Source organism: Arctopsyche grandis, chromosome 2 (assembly GCF_051622035.1).
Source record: "Arctopsyche grandis isolate Sample6627 chromosome 2, ASM5162203v2, whole genome shotgun sequence".
Classification (NCBI taxonomy): Eukaryota; Metazoa; Arthropoda; class Insecta; order Trichoptera; family Hydropsychidae; genus Arctopsyche; species Arctopsyche grandis.
Window position 1 is genome coordinate 24,450,838 of NC_135356.1, and position 27,420 is coordinate 24,478,257.

Here is a 27,420-nt window from a genome sequence, read left to right on the forward strand (position 1 = left end):
TTGATAAAGTCTCCAACTACATACATTTTAGGGGCCGAGAAGACAAAGGTCCGTTGACGGAAGTGGGTGGTACAAATCTCACACCCTGAACTAACTTTGGCCATGTAGCGGTGAATGTGCATATGTATTATATGAGCGAGTACGTACATACATATATACATATGAGAAATAAATTTCAGATCGGTTTAATTCGTAGAAATATGTATGTATTATGATGTATACTATATGCTACAGTATAATTATATACATATGTAAAGATTCACTTCATATGTAATGTGTAAAAAAGGTTTTAATTTTATATCTATCTACAAAATTCTTAATAAATGTCGAATTTGCTTTATATTAATACGAAGAAATTTTCACAATCAATTTATTTTCAGAGTTACTTTATAAACTGCTTCGTATTTAAAATAATCGCATGAATATCGAAAATAAATTATGCGAAGGTTCAAAGACATTTAATTGTATAGTTCAATTCTATAAATATTTTTGATTTAATTAATTAAATATTTGTTTACTTATTTAGACTCTTAGACGTTTATTTATTGGAATACTGATCAAATAAAATATACGATACCAATTTAAGAGTCACAATATTATATGTGTATGTATGTACATTTTATGTATGTATGTACATTTTAGTTGAGCGGAAAACGCCAATATTGGATTTTCATTGATTGATCTGCCAATATTGGAAAACTTTCGTCGGGATGTTAAATAAGAGAAATCATTGATTTTAAATAATATGCTGTGCCTCTAATAAAAATTAAGTTATTTTTATGTATCTCTTTTTCCGAGAATAGTTTTAGAATAGGAATTACTTATTGCAGTTTAATTGGGTCGATTATGGTTAGTTTTGACTGATAAACGAAAATTCAAAGTCGCCGCTTTATTAAAAACTCTCATACACAGTGTGTGATGCTCACAACGGCCGTTTATATGGCGGAAGCGTTTTTCAGAAAATTGTAATTTTTTCAGGTTCCTGTTATGATTTTAAAATAAAAGTTGTAACAACACTGTATACAAGCATACATAGTAATGAAAATGTATATTATAAAAGCATATATACATACATACGTAGATTAAAATCGATTTCAATCGACAGGTAGATCGTGCACGAAAATTAGTGGGCATCCCTGATATACGAAGTGCCTCACGAGGGTTTTAAACAAATATAAAACAGGGAGATTCTCTTTAAGTGACGCGGGTCGATTAGTTCAAGTCCATTTACCCCGAGTAATTTGACAGGCGCGAGCCCTTAAACTGCTACTGTCTATCTGTTTCAGACCTGACGCCATTTCACGACTACAACCACCATTTTCTTATATTCCCACCTCAATATCAACGAAAGAAAAAAGTGAAACAAATAATAAAAGCGGAAGTAAAAAAAAATTAAATATAGAGAAGAAAACACAATAAATTTCACCTGTTAACGCCATCATAGTCTCCACCTAATCCGATGTGATCCGCTCCGATCATACGCTTGATGTAGTGGATGTGCTCTGAAACAGAAGATGACAATGTACCGAAACGTGTACACTAAAACTGTCACAGGAAACAAAAGAAAATGTCGACGGTGTGGTACTTTAAACGGTACGCGTCTGTTCTACGGGGAAAATCTGTATTGATCTGTTCGTAGACGGTAGTTATGTAGATGCTGGATAGTGTTCTGGTATATATGTATAAATAGAAACATGTATGCCCATATGATAAATGCATTGTTATCATGTACTACTTTAATATTCAAAGTGGTGGCATTGGAACATGTATATTACTGAAATGGAAAAAAAAGAAAATCGTAGCAATTGAAAATTAAATTTCGATTTATGTTTTATGTACATTGAACTAAAATTAAAAAAAAATGATAAAATTCTCGAAAATATATCTGTTATGTCGTTTATGGAAATTTACGATCCATGACGACTGCGCAAATTTTTACAGTATTTTATCGCATAACAAAAGTCGAAATTTCGGGTGAATAAAATTTAGGATGTGTAGTTTTTTCACTTGATATTGTAACGTGGCGATTATTAGCCGCCTTAAGTGCATTCGGGGGCTAACAATGGAGACCCCCGAATTGGCCTAGCGGGACTCTATGTGGTCACTTGAAACACATGACTCACTTAAAACTCTATGACTCACTTAAAACGGTACGTGCTTAGACAATAGAGAAATAAACGGATCGGGGAAGCTGTAGTGAGCGACCATATCAGATTTCATTGTTTTTTTTTTTAATAGTTTTAGTTAATGTTTGGAATAGCATGGCAGATAAATTAATAACTTTCAATACACCTTTTGAAATTTAAACTTGGTGATTTCTTAAAAGTCAACTTTTATTATGACTTTATTTTTATGGTCATTCTCATTTGTCATTAATTAAACAAATTTAATTCTGCGATGAAAACTATAATTACTACTATACATAAAGCGTGACTTAATTACACAATATGAATTCCCGCAAATTTTTTGCAACATAACACTTCCGCAACACTGAAAATAAAACTTTTATACTCAAACAAAAGATTGTGCAGACAAGATAAAATCTTACTGAATATTATAAAACTAGAAAAAACTAATTTAAAAATATAATTACAGCAAGAAGACTTAGAATAACAACAACATACCTTTTATATTATTTTAAGTATTTTTAATTATTTAAAATTCTAAAATACTCAATATATTGATTTTTGAGGCAAACTTTCAAAATGTCAAAAAAACAAAAATGGTGACGTACCTGGAAAATTTAAAATCTAATATATAATTTCAAAAGAGACTTTGTATTTAACTATGTAACTATTTTTGGTTCGTATAATTCGTGACATTCAATTTAATAAAAAAACAAATGAATATTAACATAAAATGAAATTAATCCAATAAATTCAAAAAAATGTTTAATCGGTTTATATTACTCATACCGAGCGAAGCCGGGTAAAACCACTAGTTACCTATATAGTACAAATTTTAAACAGATAACAATATGATATTCAAGGAAAGTATTTTATTTCATTAGTGTTGTGCCCGTTGAAATCAACGGGTGGCTTCGGAAAGGAATTATTAAAGGAATATCAAAGAAACTTCGTCAAAAACCTCGGTTCGTCCACAGTTGAATTTTTAATCATTGAGTATGTTTCGAATACCGTTACATTCAGAATTAAACGCAAAATTATTCAAATTTCAATTAAATCACCATTGAAGATTTGTACACAAGTTGGCATTAGTTTTAATATACGACGAGAGTTTGTTTACGCTCGATAGAAATGCTCGTATATTTTAAGCACATTAATTTAGCAATTTCCGTTTGATTATCTCTAAGGGTTTATCATATCTAGTAAATATTACACCATTTAGATTACAAATTTCGGGTCACTTGCCGTTCAACTATGCTATTAAATATTCCATAATTTTGATAAAATTTAACATTATATAAAATGTCGATATTATATTATATACTCAACTATTTATATGTTATTATACCTAACACTAGTCCGGCTAGTATAAATATAAATACAAACATTAGTCAAGACACGTGTGTATGTATTTTATAACATTAATAAGGTATTCTTTTACTTTTATACAATGGCGAATTGGAATGTACGTATGTGTTTTTATTATTTATTTTAAAAGTTATGCCACGGTGAGTAAAATATAGGACAAGTCTGACGAAGGTAGTAAAATATCCGACACATAGTAACAATATAAGTGACATTTCGTTAAATAACGCGTTCCGTGATATATGGTCGGTCGTATAAAACAAACGTGATCTTCGGTTACAGCCCTCTGACGTCGGGAACAAAAACAGTCTCGAATGCACAGAAGCGTTAAATAAATAATTTTCGAGGATCCGAAAAAGATTTTTATATAAATCGGAAATGTAAATGTAAACAATTCCGAAAGAAAGTGGAAGATTTTCGGCATGAGAGGTGCTGAAATGATTGGTTCGTTAGATTCAATACGGCTACAGTTTGACTTTGATACGTTTTCCTTTATACAGAGCAAGTCAAGTAATTCGTATTATGAGGGTTGACGGAGCGAATACAAAATAGTCAACAAATGAAATAAGTCTATAGAATAGCTCGCTTATGACATTGGAATCAAATAGCCAGCAGTATTGCGTTAACGCCAACCACCGAGAGGTTCCCAAGTTCGAGCCCTGGTTGATCTCGATCGAAATGAGTTTATTCCGAGTAATTGTGCAGTGCTGCTGGTCAGACTTGGATATTTGTAACACCTAGTCGGTCGTTCCGTATCTGAATTTATCTGATTTTATTGTTGAAACGGTTTCTCATCAAAATTGGCGAAACCATCCGACCTACTATTTGTCACCACTGTCTAAATATGATTACAATTTTTTAATATATAAATGTATATATGTGCAAGTTTAGTACCATAGGAGTCGCTCAGGGGCAACCCATAATGGCTTCATGGAAAAATTAAATTGTATATATAAAAAAAAAGAAAAATCATGGTTATGAAAAATGTCAGCGAAAAAGAAACACTGACTTCATCAACTAAATAAATAAAAAAAGACAATAAATTTTATTTTCTCGGAAATAAATTATTGTACTAGCCGGCGTTGCTCGGTTATGCAGATCAAAGACTCTGACCTTTTACAAAACCCGTACTATAATATACATATGTACATATGTACATAGCCAGCAGTTTGGCTTAGTGATAGCGTATATATTTAGCATCACTGAGGTCATAGGTTCGTGTCCTCGCCACTGCTGGTTAGATTTGGGGGTTTTGTGACTCCAAATCGATCGTTTCTCTATCAGAGTTTGCCAATTTTATCTGATCATTGCTGAAACGGTTCCTGAAAATTGGTATTAAAATCTAATCCTGTTGTCACAAAAATCTGCCTGTGTATAATTTGTATTAATTATACACAGTAATCTGAAATCCATAGATGTCACTATGATTATTATTTCTGATTAATTGTTATATTCTATATATTCTGATTGTATATGTATGTATTACTGTATTTCTGATTTCTGATTGTTTATGTATTTCATTAACGTACACCCGTCGCATTGGAGCAAATCTGTAATGGCGAGTGTGTATTGATTTGTGACAATAAAATAAATATTTTACAAAAATTTTTTTAGGTACCAGAGCACAGACTGAGCAATTTTTAACAAGTTTGACTGACCCATTAAATTCGAATATGATAATGATTTTGTTGATTTGCTCTCGTTTATGTTTAACTTCCTTGGCGTTTAGTTTTTTGGTTTATACGGTCTTTATCTCAAAAACTAGTCAATAGATCAAAATCTGACAGTTAATTCCAATATTCACTTTTGGGACAGCAATACTAAATTGGCTAGATAATTAACAAACGTATTTTAAAGCAATAAGAATTTGCAATCCATAGGAAAAACATGTGACTATTTATGAAATACTCATTTTTTATTACAATACTCACAAATATTGACTGCAAAAACCAAAAAACTGTATAGATGCACATTTTTTAAACGATCATATCTCATAAACGAAATAAAATCAATGTCATATTCGAATTTAGTAAGGCAAACATATTAGTCCAACATATAAGTAAAACAGAAATACTGTCCTTTACATCCCATCTCGACGAATAGCATTTCGCGCGTACAATGTTCTGCTGTCTGCACGAAATGGTATTGGTCAAGAGGTGGTGTAAGATGTACAAACATATATTCGTTTTTGCTAAGTCTCTTTCTACAATGGACCAACTATAGTAAAAATTGATCAACCTCTAATCCGGATATTTTATTAGATGATCATTCTAGCATTGTAATCATTAGATTCTAATAAGACTAATGATTTTACTTCAACTTTTCATATCTCCTATACCTGTTCATTTATAAAGTTAAAGGCACACAGAGTCGTACGTGGAACGTGTTTTTTAGACAATTTTGCACATGCAATAAAAATGCTGGTAGGTTAAATCTGTACCATCGAGTCCCTTCGCGGGTGTTTTGAAGAAATATTTGAAGTATGTAATGTAGGAAAAGCTTGTTGAAATAATACGATCTTAAAAATTAATAATTACATAAAGATATGCTCTCACAGTTGGAGTCGACCTACACGTCCGATGCTGCACTTATAGTATTATATATCCTCACCATAGTGCAATGGGTCACAACCTTGGAAAATCTCATTTGGTTAAATTACATTTGTAACTGGTGGCATTTCAATACCGTGCATTTAGCATTCTGCTTGCACATATGCAAGTAAAGCTTTGTGTCAGTAGTGCAATGTTTATGTTGCAAATAAATGAATCATCCTTTCCCCAATTACTTCAATACCGATCAAAGCTCATTCTTACGAATATTACATACTAGTGTTATGCCCGATGACATATCATCGCATGGCTGTTGGCATATTAAGTTATTAAATTATGTGTCGTCGGTCACGTGTTCGATCCCCAAGCGATCGAATTTAACTTTTAAATATATTTAATTCAATTTTTAGATTTAACTAGCTGAACCTGGCATGCGTTGCAATGCCACAATAACGCATGCAATTCCCACTCCCGTTGCGTTCCCGTTCCCGTTCTTGTTTCGTTGCCGTTCCCGTTCCCCTTTGTCGAAAAAATGCAGGCAGCAAACATATTTAAAATTATTCAATTGTTTGTTTATTTTACCCTAACAGCGTAGGTCGTGACGCGAAAACATTTGAAATTATTGCATTGCAATGCCACTAATTTCTGTTTTTCACGTTTTCATTCCCGTTTTTGAGCGATTGTTTTACAATAAGCTTCCCGGACATGCAAACGACAAATCCTGAAAGTTCAATCGTAGTCGGTTGAGTGGTTTTGGAGCCCATACGAGACAGAGACGAACAGACATTAATTTTTATATGGGTGACCGTCACCGCACCGAATGTTAAAAAATCGAAATGTTCGTGTACCATGCATACATATGAAAAACGGTTAGTATATACATATATCAGTGGCGTGCGGTAAAACTGTATCTCCCCTCGTCGTACATCCTCACTTAATTTGAGCGAGCAGGATACAACAGGAACAAGAGGAACAGGCTTTTCCTCCCGTATCCTGCGAGCGCACATTAAACAAGGCTGTTTGACAAAAAGAGATAATTTCACCGCATTCTACTGATATATTATTATATATATATATATATATATATATATATATATATATATATATATATATATATATATATATATACATATATATATATATATATATATATATATATATATCATATATATATATATATATATATATATATATATATATATATATATATATATATATATATATATATATATATATATATATATATATATATATATATATATGTAGTACTGTTTACCATGCACTCTATTTTTGATCTTTCGATTTTCAATCTTTGCCTTCCGGTATTTGCTTTTCCAATCTTTTGACCCATTTTTATATACATACATACATATATAGATTATTTTAAATGAAAAAAAAGTTAAAAATTATCCATCTACCTACATCTAAACAATATAAAACACTTATAAAAAAAATAATAAATTAAATAAATTTTTAATAGATGGCGGTAAAGTCTGCCAAGAGGAGACATTGGTAGCAAATAGTATATATAGAAGTTTTTTTCCTTTTGTTATTGTATTTGTATATACGCGTTTGAAGTGGTTTAGCTCTGACGTACATACATACATATGTATGTATGTCGAATCGAAACGACTATTTTGTATAGTATGGCGAGCGTTATTTATTTATTATTTATTATTTAATAGTTTTGGACCATTGTGGCATTACAGGAAGAACCTAATGCGCCACAATGGCCTACATTTGAAAAAGATATAAAAACATGATATAAAAACAAGTAAACTGTAAATAAAGGAAAAAAGCAAAAGCAGAAAACATGGTAAAATAAAATAATAAAAAAAATTCGGGTGTGACCAACCCATGACTTTATCTATGTATTTGATGAATATAAGAAGGTTAAAAAACAAAATTCGATATTGAACTGATGACTATGATAGCGATACAAATTGAGCGCAAATGTATGGAAACTTGCACAAAACAAAAGTTCTACTTCCGGTTGTCTGATTGTGTTCAAATTTTTTTTATTACTAAAAATCACTATCAGTATCATACTCATTAAATATCAAGAAAATAAAAATAATTTTAAAGGTCAAAATAAAATAATGAAATATTGTTTTTAAAAAAAATACTACTTCCGGTTTACAAATTCTGACCAAAACCCTACCAGCTCTAAGTTAGTACATAAAGGATAGAAATATAAATTTTCAGTTTAATACGTTCAGGGGTGCGGACAGAGTAGTGGGCACAACATTTTTGACTTTTCTACGAGGAAAAAAATCCCACTTCCGGTTCATTAAATTAAGTAATTTTTTTTTTATTTTTACTTAAAATCACTATTTTTATTAAACACATTAAATATCAAGAAGCTTAAAACATTTTAAAAGGTCAAAATAAAATAATGAAAAAATAATGAAATCTTGTTTTTAAAAAAAATACTACTTCCGGCTTACGAATTCTGACCAAAACCCTACCAGCTCTAAGTAAGTACACAAAAGATAGAAATATAAATTTTCAGCTTAATACGTTCAGGGGTGCGGACAGAGTAGTGGGCACAACATTTTTGACCTTTCCACGAGGAAAAAAATCCCACTTCCGGTTCATTAAATTAAGTAATTTTTTTTTTATTTTTACTTAAAATCACTATTTTTATTATACACATTAAATATCAAGAAGCTTAAAACAATTTAAAAGGTCAAAATAAAATAATGAAATATTGTTTTTTAAAAAAATACTACTTCCGGTTTACGAATTCTGACCAAAACCCTACCAGCTCTAAGTTAGTACATAAAGGATAGAAATATAAATTTTCAGCTTAATACGTTCAGGGGTGTGGACAGAGTAGTGGGCACAACATTTTCAACCTTTCTAAGTGAAAAAAATCCCACTTCCGGTTTATAAAATTTAATAATTTTTTTTCATTTTCATCAAATTGCTACAAGAATTATACTTGAATTTTTTTGTGACGAACACACATGTTTAAGGGGTCGAAAAAAATAGTGGAAGAAAAATCGAACAAGAGTAAACTGCTACTTCCGGTTGACGGATGCTAACTAAATTTTATAATTAACTTGGTATTAAACTTAAACTTCTAGATATGAAATTTTAGTTCAATAAACCAAAAGGTTTCTGAAAAAAATATAAAAAACTTCGATTCTCTAGAGTAAAAGTACTGCTTCCGGTTCAGATAGAAATATTTAAAAAATATGAGGTTAAAAAATTTATAATTTGTATTATATTTAAAAAAAATTCAGTCCGATTCAATTAGTGGTTTGGGAGATAATTGAATTCAAAAACTTAAAAAAAGAGGACACCTATAAGGCGAGGTACCATTTCCGGTCAACTTAAAAATTTGAAAAAAATTTACGTCGTGTCGATAAAAATTTCAGTAACCGATAATAAGTTTCAGTTTGATAGGGCTAACGGTGTTAAAAATATCCCCAAAATACAGACCCACACAGACACACACACAGACACACACACACACACATTTTTTCTAGATCATGAAAACGTGATCAGTGATCGATTCTGAGTTCGAATCAGTCAAAATCTCGAGTTCGAATTTTCGCATGATCACAAAACTTCATCTATTGTTACTACGTACATAGATAAAGTAAAAAGTAACAAAAGGAAAATAATACATCATTCAGAGAGAAAAAAAAAATAACAAAAGGGTAAAAATTAAAAATAAAATCCATAAATCCCATTTTTTGTTTACACTGAGCAAAATTAAAATAGTATATAAAAATGTACAAAGGAGAAAGAAAAAGTAAAATAAAATAAAACAAAATATGAATAAAAAATAAAATCACAGCGAGGCCCAAATGGAAGAGAGTAGATTAAGATTCCACTCATTCATCACATTCAAATTAAGAAAGTAATGATGAGCGCAGGTTACCAGATAAATATGTTAAGATAATATCCGACAATCTACGCTCCCCAAGGTGGGGAGTTTATCTCAAATAAACAGAGACACAGACAGAATAGCGATATTACTAAATATACGAACAATAGCTTGAAAATCAATTTAGACTACGAATATTTTCCATTCAAATTGAAGTGGTTACCAATTGACTAAATACTTTGACGACTGATTGAAAATGACTCTACATAAGGTGCCAATTTTACACGCAAATTATGCATGAGAAATTCTGATCTTTTTCGATTATAAGAGGGGGGGGGGGGTGGGGGGTCTTCCACCGTAACACATAAGCATTAACCGAACCCGACCGGATAATCCGCACGCAAAGGGTTGACGAATATATGTATGCACATACATACACACACATAGGGGAAGATGTTCGCACAGAGAGTTCTGGCAGTATGACCGGTTCGTTCGGCATACTAACACACGACCGGACGCCTTTATTGTCGACGCAGGAGAACACAGCATCCATAAATTGGACGATGGACCAGACCCAACATACAACCACACCCACACACACCAGAAACAATACCGAAACCCCACACCTCCCCTCGAAACCCAGACAACGAGACCCAACTCCTATGTATTACATCCGCCTACTCGCCTGATTTGTGGCACTCACTGGTGGTACGAGAGACGAAGGTCCACGGTTAATATTCAACCATACGAATATACATACTTATGTATATATGTATATTTTTGTGTGCAAACATATGTACATATATGCACATACATACAAAACTCGATCATTGCTTAATTTATTCATTAAAATATCATCAGTATGTGTGGTGCAATTGACAAATTTGGCGGAAAGATTTCATTACTAATCCCAGGCAGGTGTGGTTTCACAGATATGCTCAGTAAACATGGGGAAAAAGTTATATAAAATTCTTCGTTTACTTTACGCCAGCAGCATAGTTTGGTGGTTACGTTAGTGCTAATCAGCGAAAGGTTGCCGGGTTTGATACCGTGACTGGATGTCGATTGAAAATAGCTTATTCCGAGTGTTGTCTGCAGTGCTGTTGGTCAGACTTGGATATTTGTGACTCCAAATCGATCGTTTCATATCACATATCTGATTTTATTGTTGAAACAGTTCCTCATCAAATTGGCAAAACCCATCCTACCCACTATGTCACCACTATTTGTAATATGATTTCAAAATTTACAGATGAAGCTCAGGGGAAACCCGATAACGGTAAAATTGGATTCATCGGCTATTACGCCTTTCCCAAAGTATAATGAAATATATGAAAACTTTGAACTTCAGTCGTACTTATTTTTATATTGGTGTGCTTTATTCTATTTATATCTATAAAAAAAACACTTACATAAAACCAGGAAAACCTTTAAAAGTTGAGGTTTTTCAACAACGTGATTATTATATGAAAATATTCAATGCCAAGCAAAAGAGTGTACGTATCTATTAATAAAATTTTATTTATATAACTTTCTTTCCCAAGGGGAAGATAAGTATAGAAAATTTTATTCTCACTTTTTCAAACCTTACATATAAAGTCTCTTTCGAAATTATATATTAGATTACAATATAATTCAATGAAAGGCCTTTAATAATATTACTTTAAGTTTTGCTGTCCATAACAAGACATTGATAATTGATCATCGATACATACTAACAAATATGTTTGAATATTTGATTTAAAAATTAATCGATACTTAATGAATTACACGGCGTTGCCCGGACGAGTGCCGGTTGTATATGTACCTAGAGACATTTTGAGCTCAGATACTCTTACCTCATTCTAAAACCGACTACGGTCTTTAAAAAATTTGGCTATTTTTGTATAGCTGTGATACTGTATAGAAATTATAACACACGCAGTGTTTTTTTTGGAAGAACTCCAAACTCTCCCAAAAAAAGGTTCCAAGTAGATAGTTTTAAGTTTTAAGATAGCATACATACTATTTGAAATTAGATCATCAAATTAAGATGAATTCGGAAATAAATAAATCGTTATTTTATTTTAAGTTTAAATTTAAGCCATTGTGACATTACAGGAGTCCTTAATGCACCACAATGGTCGAAAAAATACAGAGAGATGAGAAAAATTAAAATACATACACAAACAATAGCACTATATGTAATAATAGCTGATAAAGTAAAAATATCAAATAATAAAATACAAAGTAGGAAATGTCTTGCATCTACAGTCAGCACCAATATATAATATAAGAACCAACCCTAAATACAATTAATCCCTGCGAGGCCCAAATGGAAGAGAGAAGACCAAAATTCAATCTGAAGCGTCTGACATGTTCTCCTGATATTGAGCACCTGACTTGGAACGGGTGACGTCGGCGTCAGATGCACTGTACACACATACACACATTCATTCATCATCACGTTCATGCTCAGTAGCAATGATTTCACTGAGAAGTCGGATAGCTCTTATAAAATTATAAAATAGTTGTAAAATAAGATTTTTTTTGAGCCCTTAAACGATACTTAGCCAGTCTTTCATACATCGAAATAAAGTATATAAGATGACGTGGAACGATCACAATTCGAAACATTTCACCTAATAATAATCCCAGTCGAAATCTTTTCAAAGGCCTAACGACACTAATAGGCTTTCGACCTGTGAATACGTGGGGTCAAATCTGCGTTGACCATTCAACCGCATATTAGTAATCCGGTTACGCAGACGACACTGGTAGTCGTACAATAATTGCCCGGATGAGGGTGACCATAATGTGATTAAAAGCCATTGTGGTCCTTTAGCGAGATCGTTTGCGCAACATCGACGGATCGCACGCGTCCACGTTTCGCACCGTTCGAAAATAACAAACTTGCCACGCAAAATTTAATATTCGCCCGATTGCTCGCAAAACACCCTGCCGATGCACGGGAAATTGGGACGGGGGCGGGGGAGGTATGATGGGTCTAATGGGGTGGTAAAGGTGGATAGACGGTGTCGTAACGGCTCTCCCGGACGAAGGTACAAACAAGAAGAGCCGGACTCTCATTGTGCGACCGCTAATTAATGTGGTGTCAAAATGCCATTTTGACATACGCCAATGACTATTGTGTGCCGAAATATTATATCTGCCGACGCGGAAATGAATTCAGATTCAGCGTCAAGAAGTGTCAGATTCAGCGATGGAAATTAGATATTTGCGACGAAAGGAGTCCGCTCTTGAAATGTGAAAATTTTGTTTGAAAATTTAAAGGTTTGACGTGTAATGATTGAAAATTGGCCTAGCTTGAAAAACCGCAGAGTGAGAGCCGCAATTCAATGAGTTTATTTATTTATATAATACTCCTATATTGGTTTAATAATATTTGTGGAAACGGAATTGCCGTATAACCCTTGGGCTTTGATGTTATCAAATGTAATTTGTTATATAAATATAGTTATACATGATATAAAATATTGAGGTAAATATAAGTTGTTATAAATATAACAGCCATATAAAATATTAAAATAAATGAAATTTGTTTCTCTTAATAAATATAAGTGGTCCTCAATTTGCCGAAACATCTCGATTTTGTATTATAGTTTATTTATTGCCCGTTCTAAATCCTAACCTTACCCAACTTACCCTCAATCATTTTACAGTGTACTATATTTTTTACGTATCTACATACAACATATATGTTTGTATAAGTATTTACAAATTAATTTTATGGTGGAGATATAATTTTTCGTGTACGGACTTTTGGCCGAATGAACATTTAGCCAAATATGGAGGACGTTTTGCCGATTGAAATTTTTATCGCTTTAATATATTTATAATCAGCAGTAGATGTGAAAAATGATGCTGATGATGATGAAAAAGGGGATAACAACAAATGGTATATACCAGTCCGTGGCATGAAAAAGTCGCACAAGTTGTTTGGCCGAACGGACATTTAGCCAATTATGTGTCGAAATTACTCAAAACTCACTGAAAAAAGATATATTATTCAGAAATCACATTGACTTCGTTAAAATTTGATATTTTTGATAAATATCAACGTCCGTCGGCCAATTGTCCATTCGGCCAATAGTCCGTCAGCCATCGTTTTTTTAAATGTTTTGTTTGTTTTAAATCCTAACCTAACCTAACTTAGCATTGAACTATAGAAGAATTTGAAATATTAATATATACATACATACATATGTATGTAGTATTCGTTTTGAATTTTTATTTTTTATGATTTTGCACCTACATAAATATGCAGTTTTTCGTATATTATTTTAAAGTACGTCATAAATTACTGAAAAAACATTTTCAAAGGTGATATTTAAAATTCAATTGTCCTTAAATAATGTAGAATATGATTTTTTTAAATTCATATATTATATATAATAAATTGTATATGAAATATTCTGAAAAAAGTAATTGATATAACTGTTCAACTATTTAACCGATGAGTTGCGGCATTTAGACCCATTGGATATCTAGCTGTCATCACGTCGATCTGACAGACGACTCTGATGATGTCATTAATGATAAAATTTTTCGTTTTATGTCGGGGACATTTGATTACTTCAATAAGAGCTAGCCCCTGTATATCGGTAAAATATCAGCTCATAAATCTTTTAGACCAAACGCACAGTCAGTGCTTATAAAAAGCTTGTAAAAATATTACAATAATGAAAATATATATTTGTAATGAAAAATTCTAATTCCTATAAAAATATATAAAAAATCCACATATGTATGTTTGACATATTGACATTTCGCATTGAAAATTTGAGTGATATGAAATGAAAATAGAAACAGATTAATTTCTTAAATTTTCTTGTGAGGCGATATGAAAAATATAATACTTTTTTAGAGTAAATGTTTTTTAACTTTAGTTGGATTCATTTTTTGTATATAAAATGATTATATATAATCATTCGCTATTTGAAGTACCCGAGACCTATTCTATGAGTTAATATAAACTCGGGATAGTACATATACATACATACTGTATACTTTGATATTTCGAACGAAAGTTGGAAAGTCGACCTTTTAAACATATGCATCTACATACATATATGGACCATTCAAGGTAGACCTCTCTCGAATATATTATATTAAAATTTTTATTAAATTACTGACGTAACTATGTACATGCCATATGTGAAAAGAATTTCAATATATTTCGCATGAAAGGATATTGATCATTTATATGGCATGGCTTTTTCAGAAAATATTACAAAAAAAAACACATTTATGCAATTTTATGAAACAGCCGGGGGGAAAAAACGAAAAGGAGAATAAAAAGCTATCCGGTGGAACGAATTCCACTAGCGATGAATATTTCCGCGCTTTTTTCGCGAATGACTTGCGGCTCATATAACGTGCTTCAAGACCGCAAAGTCTTGAGGATTCCGAAGCCCGGAGATTGAAATTCCTAATCCGAGCTCTATCTCCGGATTTTCACGTGGAATCACTTCACTCGAAGACCGGTAGGTACCGAAGTCGAACACACTATTTCGAACGACTTCCTCTCAATCCGAGTGTGGGATAACTTGTCGAGATGCCAAAAGTGCCATGTACCGCAGAATGTTCTTTAAACCAGTGCTTCCCAATTACTATGATGTCACGAACCCTAAATTTGAAAGAATTAATTCCCGGCCCCTAAAAATTTTAAATGCTTATAATTTGAATTGTGATTCTGGATAATGTTCGACCATAAATCTCGCGTTTAATGTAAAAACATAATAATTATGTATTTATGTATATAATTGATATTTGTTGATCTGTATAGTATTATAGTCTTCAATATAACACTCTAATAGTCTAATGGTCTTCAATGCAACACTCGTCGCATTGAAGCGATCTCTAAAACTAGTATACATGATTGATATGAATAAAAAATGAAATAAATAAATATATACACAGTAATGTTTGTCAGATATCCATAAATACTTTCTGGATACGCTACAATCCAGCTTCTTTCAGACGTCTTCTCACGATTCCCGAAGAAAATTTTATATTTCATTTCCTTTCCACTTTGCCAACTTGCTCAGATGGTCTATTTTGGAATTTTTAAAGATACTGTAGTTAAAATGACATTTTGAAATAGTGTCCTCTTTCTTATCCTACCTGTTTTTGATTTTTCTACATACATATATATGTATGTGTAGATCCAATTTCACTGTATGGTTTTACTCTCATTTGGACCGCACATCGCGAAAATTTAATTTATTTTTTCTATCTGGACCCTGGAAAAAATATTAAAATAACCTGAGCCCTGTTCCCTTGAGTCGATTCCCATATTTTGGCATTATTCAATTAAAAAAGACGCACATCAAAAATGAAAAAAAAAACGGGGACGATAAAAAAAACACGACGAAACCTTTTCTCTCAAATAACTGATTTGCTTAAAATGGGAAATTTCGTATTTTTTCTTAAATAATAAGTAACTGGAGGATGAGAAAGTAGGGCTTAACATTGAGAAATTCCCAGTAAAATGCGATTCAGGTAGTGATTGTTTCAAATACCTGAGTATTTTCGTTCAAATCCTTTTTTTACAAGAGGCCTAACACATTTGTCCACGGCTATACATACGTACATACAAATGTAGAAAATGTAAGTATGTATATCCTGATTATGACTTCAGTAATATTAATGATAACTTGAATAAACAGCACCATAAGCAATTTTTGATTTTAGAATTTAAACTATAGTATCAATTTTAGGGGGGTTAAACCGGAGCTTTCTTAACCTATTTATAACCTATGACCATTTATAATTGAACATTAAATCTTGACAACTTTCATTCACGACCTAGTGAAATTTGATTGAATTTTTTTATAAGTATGCTTCTTGCATATTTGATTTATATTGCACTCATTGCATTGTTAATGCATTCTGTATATTTCCGAGTATATATTTTTTTATTTTTACAAACCTCTATATGCTTTTATTGCACGCGGTTGCATTTTGCATACCAAAGTATGAGCAGACGTCCGCCTCAACGATGTTGCTCTCGAAACATAGTAGATAATAATACTGTCTCACAGTAAGATATTTTGCTATCCGTGTCTACGACTGCAAGATGTTAGTAACAGAGAATAAATTTATTCTAATTTATCTCATTTAGGGGCAATAAATTACTCACAAGAACAAAATGCATCGAATCATAACATTAATATGCCATATTTTCAAAAGATCTGTGTATATCTGGTTATTTTTATCCATTGTATTTCTTCGTAAATGTTTTAATTTCCAAAAGCGTTTCGTTGAAAATTAATATATTATATAAAATAACGTTTTCTCCATTCCGTTAAAAATACACTGCCTCGTGATTAACAAGTGTTTTTTTTTTTGTTTTTGTTATCCGTAACGAAACATTTATTCTTAGCTTGTGTTATATAATATAAATCGCCATCAAATATCCAATAATAGATTGATGACTATATTTATGGGTATTCTGAAAAAAAAATCGTAAAGATTTGAAAGAATAAGAATTTCATCAACATCGCCTCGATTCGCAATTCGGCTTAGTTTTTCGAAATAAATATAAATTTTTTTATTTCGTCCATTCGTGCTCTGGAAAAGCGTTCGAAATTTCGGATATCTACCGTGGGTTGGAAATTTCTTCCTTTTTATTCTTTTCTCGACACTAATGAGCAAAAAACATGACGTTGTGACGGATATCGACTCGGAAAGCGGAAAAAAAATCTAGAAATACCGTAGAGAAATAAATCGCGATAAGCTAACCCTATGTATGAACGTATCATTCTCAAATGCGATACGAATATAACATATACATACATATGTATGTCTGTATGTATGCATTTAATTATTCAAAGCATACAAGTCTTATAGTTAAACAATCTAATACTAATATGTATGTAATATATGTACATAGGTAATTAAATCGAATTTTATACATTGCAGCTAGCGAAGATTGCTTTTTAGTAAAACATGACGTAGTTATTCAGTATATAAATTTAAATTTTGTAATTAACGAGCGTGACTTGGTGAGCGTGACTTTGTAAGGTTTCTATTGTATGTACATATAATATTGAATATTAAATTAACTACTTTATAACTTAACACTTATGGCGTAGCAACGATAAGTATCGTTGTTATGTATTTAAGTTTAAATATCGTGTACATAACTTTTAAAATATTGTTATTTACTTTATATATTATATTAGCGAGGCAGTTGAGTCGGAGTCCGAGACGTAACAAATCAACCAACTTTTTATTATTTTCTTTAATCCTCTAATAAATTGAAATTTAATAATTTCTTTACAAAAGTCATGAATTTAAATTACGTTATAAATAAAATCGTTGAACTGCATATAAATATTTTGATGTATTGTAGCAAAACCGACTTTTTCGTTCTTCTCATATGACGGAGGAAACAATTGGTGATGTATCTTGTTTTTAAAATTATGCACATATGTACATATGTATGTACACTATGAATGTAATTATTTTTTAATTATACCCATTTCATAACAATTAATTTAATAAATTAGGTTAAATGTCAATTACACTGAGCAACAAAAAATCACGTTTTTGAGTTACCAGAGCGGAGACTAGCCAATCTTTACTAAGTTTGACCCACTGTATTTGAATATGATATTGATTTTTGTTGGTGGGTGAGCGTTTAAAAAAATCCACGATTTTTACAGTTTTTTGACTTTTGCGGTCTTTAACTCAAAATGTAGGATTATTACGCTCAAAGTGAGTATTGGAATCAATAGTCAGATATTTTTCCTATTAATTGTTATATTTCATTGCTTTAAAATACTTCTAATTAATTGTCTAGCGAATTTTAAAAGTTAAAAATATATTTTTTTTTACGGATTTTTTTTCCGTGCTATTTTTCATTTATATGGATTGGTTTTCTATCTCAATATTTTTTTTTTTATCTAAACGTACTAACTCAAGCGGTAATTGCAATTTAAATGCTTTCGTTGTGTATATGGTTGTAGCGCGTAATATTTTGGGTGCAAGCGAGATGGCATGTAGTCCGACCGCTGTACTCTGTGAGGTGGATATGTTGAGTTTTGGACATTTAGGCAAGTGAGTTTAAAAAGGTTCACCGCTTCTGATAATAGTTTTAAAATATGTCAAGCCACTTAATATAAACCCCAACTGGATTGTAAACACCGAGCTAAACATAATCAGTCTGGTAGAAAACCGTACAAAGAGATAAAAATAAAAAAAAATAAAAGTGCGTGTTCAAAGGCACCGGTCGCCGGGGCGCCTTTTTGAATTTAATTTATGCGCAGGGGCGAATTTACTTAGACATTTTCATAAACACAATTAGCGGGTGGGGTGTTAACAGGGGCCTGGGGCCTCCTCCTCTGCTTTTGCGGGACCTTTCTAGATTGATAGCGTTAATATTTCGTCGTTCGCCCTCTCGAAAGCGTTATTCGGCCTTTAAGTTATCGTCGAGGGTACCTCTCTACCCGTCTGTACAATCAACTTTATGGTAATTTAATTTTCCCCGACGACGACGTGTGCATCGCTGCCAAAAATTCGCCACCCACACAATTGGAATTAATTAGATATTTTCGCCGTAAAGCCCTAAAACCCAACTACAAAGGCGCCCATTGTGAGGAACCCGAAATTGTTCTTAGCGAAAAATGTTCCTTCATGACATAATCCGTTTTTGCTCGATATTCGATATTGAACATGAATTTCAGAAGCAAAGTGAATTGAATCATTTATTTTTACATACACATGGTTTTCGTCTAAGAAGTCATTTTTTTAACTTATTCCATCATAAGTCTTTTTAGAATAAAAAAAAAACAGTAGGTTCATACAATTTCCGATGCAAAGGAACTACAATTCATTCAATGTAGTTATAAATGTTAAAGTATGTACATAAATATGCAATTGGAAGTAATTCATTTATAGACAATCGATACATTGAAATGAAACGATCAAATAAGAAAATTATATTATAAAAAATAGTTATTTAAAAACATACCTCTTCTATAATTTGTACATATGTATATAAAATTATTATTTTGAATAAAAATACCAATAATTTTATTTTACTACCGCCATCTATGCTTAAAATTAAAAACTGGATAAACGTCAGGCACATTTCAGAAATTCAAATTTCAAACGCGTCTAAAACGATATTCTCTCTCCATCGTAATAGCGGGGGATACATTTACTTATATTGATGACCAAAATGAGCAATATGGCAAAGTATGAAAATGATCGGATAAGAGGCAAATTTTTTCCTGAATTGTAATCGAAGTGAAGTATAAAAGAGGTATGTAAAAATGAGAACATAATTAAGTAATGTATAATATATGAAATTATGATATGTAGATATCAATCGATTCTAATCACAACATTTCAAAATTTTAACGAACTCCTCTCAAATCTTTGTATTCGATTCAATGTACCAGATTCGGATTTTGCTAAAATTCCAATAATATTTTGACCATATCTTAAAGTTAACTATTCAATATTCATATTATTATATACATTTTTCTTTTTTTGTTTAGCCCATAGTGACGACTTGGAACTACTTTGTAAAGTCACTATGGCAAAATTGTAATAAATAAATAAATAATGGAACAATTAAAATGTTATGGTGGCCTTATTCGGAATCCATAGAGATAAAAGCTTGCGTAGATTAAGCATACATTGAAGTATGTTCTAAATAAACAAGACTAAAGTCAGAGTCATTTGCACTGTTATTCGATTAAACTGCAACTATTATATTTGACGACCTTTAGACCCTCATTAAAACGATTACTTTAATCATAACAAATATGTTTCTTTGGTGCAACGCCTCATCTACATATATATGAATATAAACACATGATGACCTTAAGAGCACCAGTTTTCAATGACATTAATTACAAACAACAACACGCATATGTACATACATAAACCAGATAAAACTAATTTCAATTATAAATATTTACATTATAGTATTTACGAATGAAAGCGATATCCCTGTATGTGGTTTTTGAACTTTCTGAACACCTTGCTTCTGGTATCCGGACATGTACCCCCTGGAGACATACCTCCCGGACACATACCCCCGCCAAAAACCCCTACATGGATAAAAATTGTTTAAAAATAGTAATAAATAATTGATAAATAATAAAAAAAGTAAAGCAATAAATAAGAATAAATTAGGTGTGGAATTGAATTCATGTTGAATTCCTATTTGTAAACAATATTTAATTTCAATTTATTGTTGTAAATAGAAAAAAATATTAATTTAAAATACTTTAAGTCACCAGTTAGGGTTTGCGTTCTTTGCTATTGAAAGTAAATTGTAATAGAAGTATATATTATTTTTATATTTTAAACAGTGCCGACAAATGCGGCAACGTGGATAAATCCGGCAAATAGACGACACCGAGAAAGATTATGGAGTATTTTCAAACGCGTCTATTACGATTATTATTCACCATAGTAATGGCGGACTTGATTTCCATATACATATATTGATGACCAAAGCAAGCAAAATCGAAAAGTTTGAAAACGATGGAAAGAGTGTGGAAAAGAACCCAAATTTCGTCAGACGAAAAAATCGAAAGTGAAGTAAGAAGAGGCTAGTAAAAAGAGATTTTGGAGTTTACAAAACTCTATTTTAAATTATTGTTATAAATTACTGATTTTTTTTATTATTGACTATTGATTATTTATAAATAATCTGATATATGTATTATTAATATCTGTATTTTTCTGTCTGAAATAAATTAGCATTGATAATCACTTTTAATTAAAAACTAGCTGAACCCGGCATGCGTTGCAATGCCACAATAACGCGTACAATTCGTATCGTTCCACAGGCATTCAATTTTATATTTAAGTATAGATATATGTGTTGACGTGGGCCATCCGCCGTGTGTTTGTAGTACAGCCCTGAATGGTCAGTACATTCGAGTGCGAGGTAGGCGTGGCGCGATTATTGTCAAACTCGTGGCGTGATGCGTTGACGGCGGAATAGCTTTATTTTCGCGTCAGTAAAATCGTAATTACGAATATTACCATTAAAAGGTTTTTTCCCGTTTTTTTTTCACGGTAATCTTCCCGGACATGCATACAAGAAATCCTGAAAGTTCCATCGTAATCGGATCAGTGGCTTAGAAGCCTATTCGAGACACACACACACACACACAGACATTCAATTATATACATACATATATACATTATATACATAGATACCGTCAATTTTTATAAAATATTTTTATCCTTGACGGGGGGGGGGTAAGTATCCGGGGGTTTTTGACCGAAGGTATGTGTCCATGGGGTAAGTGTCCTAGAACTCATTAACGACGACTAACATGATTCCTGCTATGCTTGAGAGTGCAGAGGCGTGGACAGCGTGCACTACGTTTGCAGTATGCATCATTGCAGGAGAAAGAAGAGGCAGAACGCGATCGAGAGAAAAGAAGTCGGACTTTGTAAAATGACGAGAGCCTAGATGGCTATCCTGGCTGCCACCCTTGAGCAATACTTAATTAGTAGCCGGGTGGTAGCTGAAGAGGAGGGGGGTTTTAGTGGGTAAAAATCCCACACTACCACCGGAATTAAACACGTCGGTGGTGTCTAGAACCGTTGCTTATATCATATTATAAACATTTTTTTTTATTATTTAACACATTTGCCATCCACGAGTAATCATAGCCTGGGGTTCGTCGGTTGGCGGATGCTATTTGTACCCTCTGTTCAGATGAAATCGTATATAAAGTGTCCATTGTAAAGCGTAGCAGAAGCAACAATGGGGTTGGAACGTTGCGGCTGTAGCAACGGGTCGTGGAACAATGTTTATGTTACATTAATATGACTTAATATGAACTACACACACGTACACAAGTCTTTGTTGGTCAACAATGTCGTTATGTACGAGCTCTATTCATATTAACGAGCCACGGCTTAGATGGACAGAAGAAAGACGTAATCGCAAAAATGGGAAAATGTACCTTATATTATATAAAAATACATAAAAACACCACAGACATACAAAAGCTAATTGATGTACATATATATGTATATAATACTTATTATTATATTCTAGCTGAACCCAGCATGCGTTGCAATGCCACAATAACGCATGCGCTTCCCGTTCCCGTTTCCATTTGTCGGAAAAACGCAGGCAGTGAACACATTTTTAAATGCTTTTTACTATTACTAAATTATGTTCACAATACATCTTATATCTATTTTAATAGCTACTGATCTACTGATTATTTTCTATTTTACAATTTTAATTTAATTTTGTAAGTAATCATAGTATTATATTATTCTAATGTTAATAATGTACAGCATAATAGGAAAAAGAGCTCAAAAACCTATTTACAATTCTTAGCAGCGAACACATTTGAAATAATTCAATTGTTTGTTTATTTTACCTAACAACGCAGGTCGCGACACGAAAAATCATGTTATCGTGTATTATACGTTGAATAATATAAAATAAGTGCAAAAATTGACTCATTTAGTTACTGATCAATAAATATCAGCATTGGAAGGATGCTTTTTAAATAGCAATAGTGTTAAAACTCCATTAGTGTTAAAAGCAAAATAGCAAAAAAGCATTGTATTTCTGAGAAATCGACAAGCATCCATCGACCGCCTATGACTGCTGATCACCATCACTTATGTCTTGTCAAATTCAATATCACATTAATCTAGACAACATATGTGTTAGTATGTCTGAAGTATACGTATATAAAAATTTAAAAAAAATATTTACAGATATTACTAAAAAACTATCCGGTAGATTCTATGACAGAATCACTAATAACCATTCTAACACACTTGTGAAGAGTGTCGGTGATTACAAAAAAATCTCTTTACCCTTCAGATATAAACACAGATTGTCTAAACACAATCTGCTTTAAATCGTCGACTTAAGAAAGTCTTTAATTAATATTATGTATTAGATATTTAATGAGCATTTATAAGAATTGTAAATAGGTTTTTGAACTATTTATCCTATTATGCTGCACATTAACATTATAATAATATAATACAATGATTAATAACAAAATAAAATTAAAATTGTAAAATAGAAAATGATCAGTAGACCAGTAGCAGTATTTAAATAGATATAAGATGTATTGTGCATATAATTTATTATTAATAAAAAGCATTTAAAAATCAAAAAAAAAAAAATGATTTATATAAAAATAATGATATATGAGTCGTAGAGTTCTAAAGAATTGTTTTTAGCTCGCGAGAGCAGACCGGCAATATTTCCGCAGACGGGTCGTCTGGAAAATTCGGGGAAAAATTGTCAACAACCGATCGAAAAACAAAAGGTGGTTGATGAGGGTTTGGAACCGCGGACCGAGACCACTAATCTTGTTCGCGTTTTAAGACCTTTATTTCCCCACTCGTACGTATTGGGTCGGGGTATTTGCGATTGTTTTCACAAACCCCCGCGCTTTTCACGTCTTCGTAATTGGATTTATCGAGTGTGTCGCATTGTATTGCGGATATCCATATCCCGAGACCATAAGTGGGTACGTTCTCCGCAGAATCGAGTCTCGAGTGGGGCTTTTATTTTATTTTTCAAAGCCGAATCGGATCATTTTTGCAGTCAGCGTTTCTCTGATTACGTATTCATTGAATTTGTGTGAAATGTGAGTGATGTGGGTTAATCGAAGGAGCGAATGCAGCGCTGAAATGGACTCGGCCAATGTACTACATGTGCATTTGTGCGATTCGAATTTCAAAAGCCCTTTGATGTATAATTAAAGGGTTGGACGGATTTTGAAATCTACATATACATAATCTATATTTCAATTGTGATTGTTTTCAATCGTATTAATTTTTAATTATTATTGTTCGTAATTCATTGTCACGCTTTTCATTTTTTTGGTCTGTTGATGTGTCTTTCATGTTATAATTACAAATTTTGAGGTAATTACATGACAAATTATATATACAGAAAATTTTGCGAAAAATCCATACATTTTTACAAAGTATGTGGGTTAATAGCATATTTAAAATATTTAAAACTTGAATTTGCGAGAAACGGGGATAGGTTAGTTAATTGCAACAATGAAATCAGATAAATTTGAAAACTCTGATGGAGTCACATACGTTCATAAATCCAAAGTCTAGCCTACAACACTGGGCTAGAGAATGAACCTATGACACCTCTTTTAAGAGCATTATACACTAACCACTGAGCTATGTTGCTGGTTTGATGAATTTGTTCTTAAAAATATAGTTCATTTATTATACATATATTATTGTGATCAAAAAATAACGCACAAATTGCTCAAATTCATTATATTATATATTTATGTATGTATGTACGTACATATATCAAACTTCATAAATAATCTAGTAAGCTAATTTATGAAATTAACTTAAAATTACAATGAAACCGGTAAAATGTTTTCTGTAAGTTTAAGTCGCTTTGGATAAGTGAAATTGTTGATTGAGCACTAATTATTGTATTGATTTTTTTTAATATACACAAAACAGACATACAATTGAATACAAAGTCATTGCGTCACGAGCTTAATTAATTTTTTCAAATTATAGCGAGTAAATTTTTAAATGCTCAAATCAAAATTCGAAAGATACGATTTCATATTAGCAAACAACATAAACGGCCTACGAGTAAAGCTTTATGTAGACGCTTAATTAAAATAGATTATCCGCTCGTTCGTTTACGAGCATAAACCGACTAAAATGATTACCAATCACGCCAAATATTGATTTTCGCTCGATAACGTAACAATTCACATCGCATTAGCCTTGAGTTCGGTTAAAGCTTTTCTAAATAGGTTTAACTCTACGACCAGTATGTGGAAAGCTTTCACTTATTACACCGATCTTTTCATGAAATAGATTTTTTTCCTAAAAAAGCAAATGTGAATTTTTGAGTATTTGAGTTATGATATAAGAGGAATTATGTTCAAAAGAGTAGTTAAATATATTATTATTTATTTCAAATAAAAAAATTATAGCCAATGTTTAAAATATACATATGTGCTAAAATATATGTACAATGTAAAGAGTTTCAAGTCATAAAAAATGAAATTTTGAAGATATTACAGACAATGTCGTAAAAATGAATATTTTGATTTTATACATGATATTTGTCCGTCCTTAAATAAAAGAAATTCTACTCTTACTCATACTTAATAGAATATTGAAAAAATATTTTACAAAATAAAAAAGATATCCTACATATAATACACTAGTTGTTTTACCCGGCTTCGCTTTGTATTTGTAATATAAACAGCTTAAACAGGGCGAATCTAATAGTAAATATTCATTTGTTTTTTTTAAATTGACTTGTCGTAGAAATTTTAAGTTCCCAACCAATGTTACTTATATACAAAGTCTTTTCGAAATTATATTAGATTTGAAAAACCTGCTAAAGTATAATGAAAATGTTTATCTCATATTTACAGAAACACGAAATAAGATATGAAGTTGGCGATCGATTTTTTTCAAATACAATGGATAAGAGATTGGAACATCTTGTCTAACCAAATAACAAAATCTAAAAATATTGTTGAGTAGCGGTGGATGGAGGATCCAAATAAAAGGCCAAAGTCGCTACACTGCATTTATTGGGTGATTAAAGAGATCCACGCACTGCCAGTGATCCGTCCAGAATCCCTTCATATGGCCTTAGTGCCTGCTTATAAAGGGCAGGTCACTCACTGCATCTTCCTCGACGCGTTTGTTTACCTATTGTTATAGTCACATACTAGATATGCAGTCCCACGGTCTCGGCATGCAGTCCCGCGCTTTCACGCTGTCAGTTCTGAGAACTCTAGCGGGAATAGACCGAATGCCGTTACCGACTACCAAGTCCATTTGGGGGTCTCCATTGTTAGCCGACAGCACTTAAGCTTGGAGATAATCCTCGAAAACCAATTATAACGGCGGCTCCTTTTAGCATATGTTACAATATCAATACAATAAAAAAAAGTAATTTTTATTTATACGGTCAAAACAAATTTGAAAAATATACACAAAGAAAAAAAAACAATAATATACAAATAAAGTATTTATACATATATCAACTTTTTATTACATAGCAAAACACGTTTTTGGAAACAAAAAGAATGCAAGCACCCGTCGGTACATATGTAATTGCTATTTCGTTGCAGTGAAAATGTGATAGTGCAGAAAAGCGACTGTAACGTTTCGAGTAACGATTGCTTTCCGCAAAATTGTTTGTGCAGCTGCAACTAGCCAGAATTGCAACGCAAACGTCCACTTTTACGATGGATGCGATTTATACGCAATATAAATTCTATCGTCCATTTATAATAATTCGCTCGTAAATACGCGTACATTGTTTTTTCAAACGACCAGTGTCACTCGTGCTAAAACAGATCGACTGTGTGTTGTTCGTAGACGTTGTACGTACATACGTACATCGTTAATGTAGAGCGACTGTATGTGCTTTTCGTTTAGTAAACGACCTAATGGAAGGATATAGGAGAGATGGGATGAAAGAAACAGGAAGAAAAAAATACGAGGTATACAACTATGGCTGAAAAAGAGAGAAAGAACGAGTGATGGAGAGAGTGGA

At 32.1% G+C, this 27,420-nt stretch overlaps 1 protein-coding gene across 1 annotated transcript in view; it reads right to left on the minus strand.

The window, feature by feature from the left end:
- Positions 1-27,420, minus strand: part of LOC143922425 (dipeptidase 1-like) — a 254,552-nt gene that overhangs the window by 56,371 nt on the left and 170,761 nt on the right. Inside the window, exon 9 of the mRNA XM_077445648.1 lies at positions 1,427-1,502. Within this exon, the coding sequence (XP_077301774.1) occupies positions 1,427-1,502 (76 nt within the window). The remainder of the gene's footprint in view (positions 1-1,426; positions 1,503-27,420) is intronic.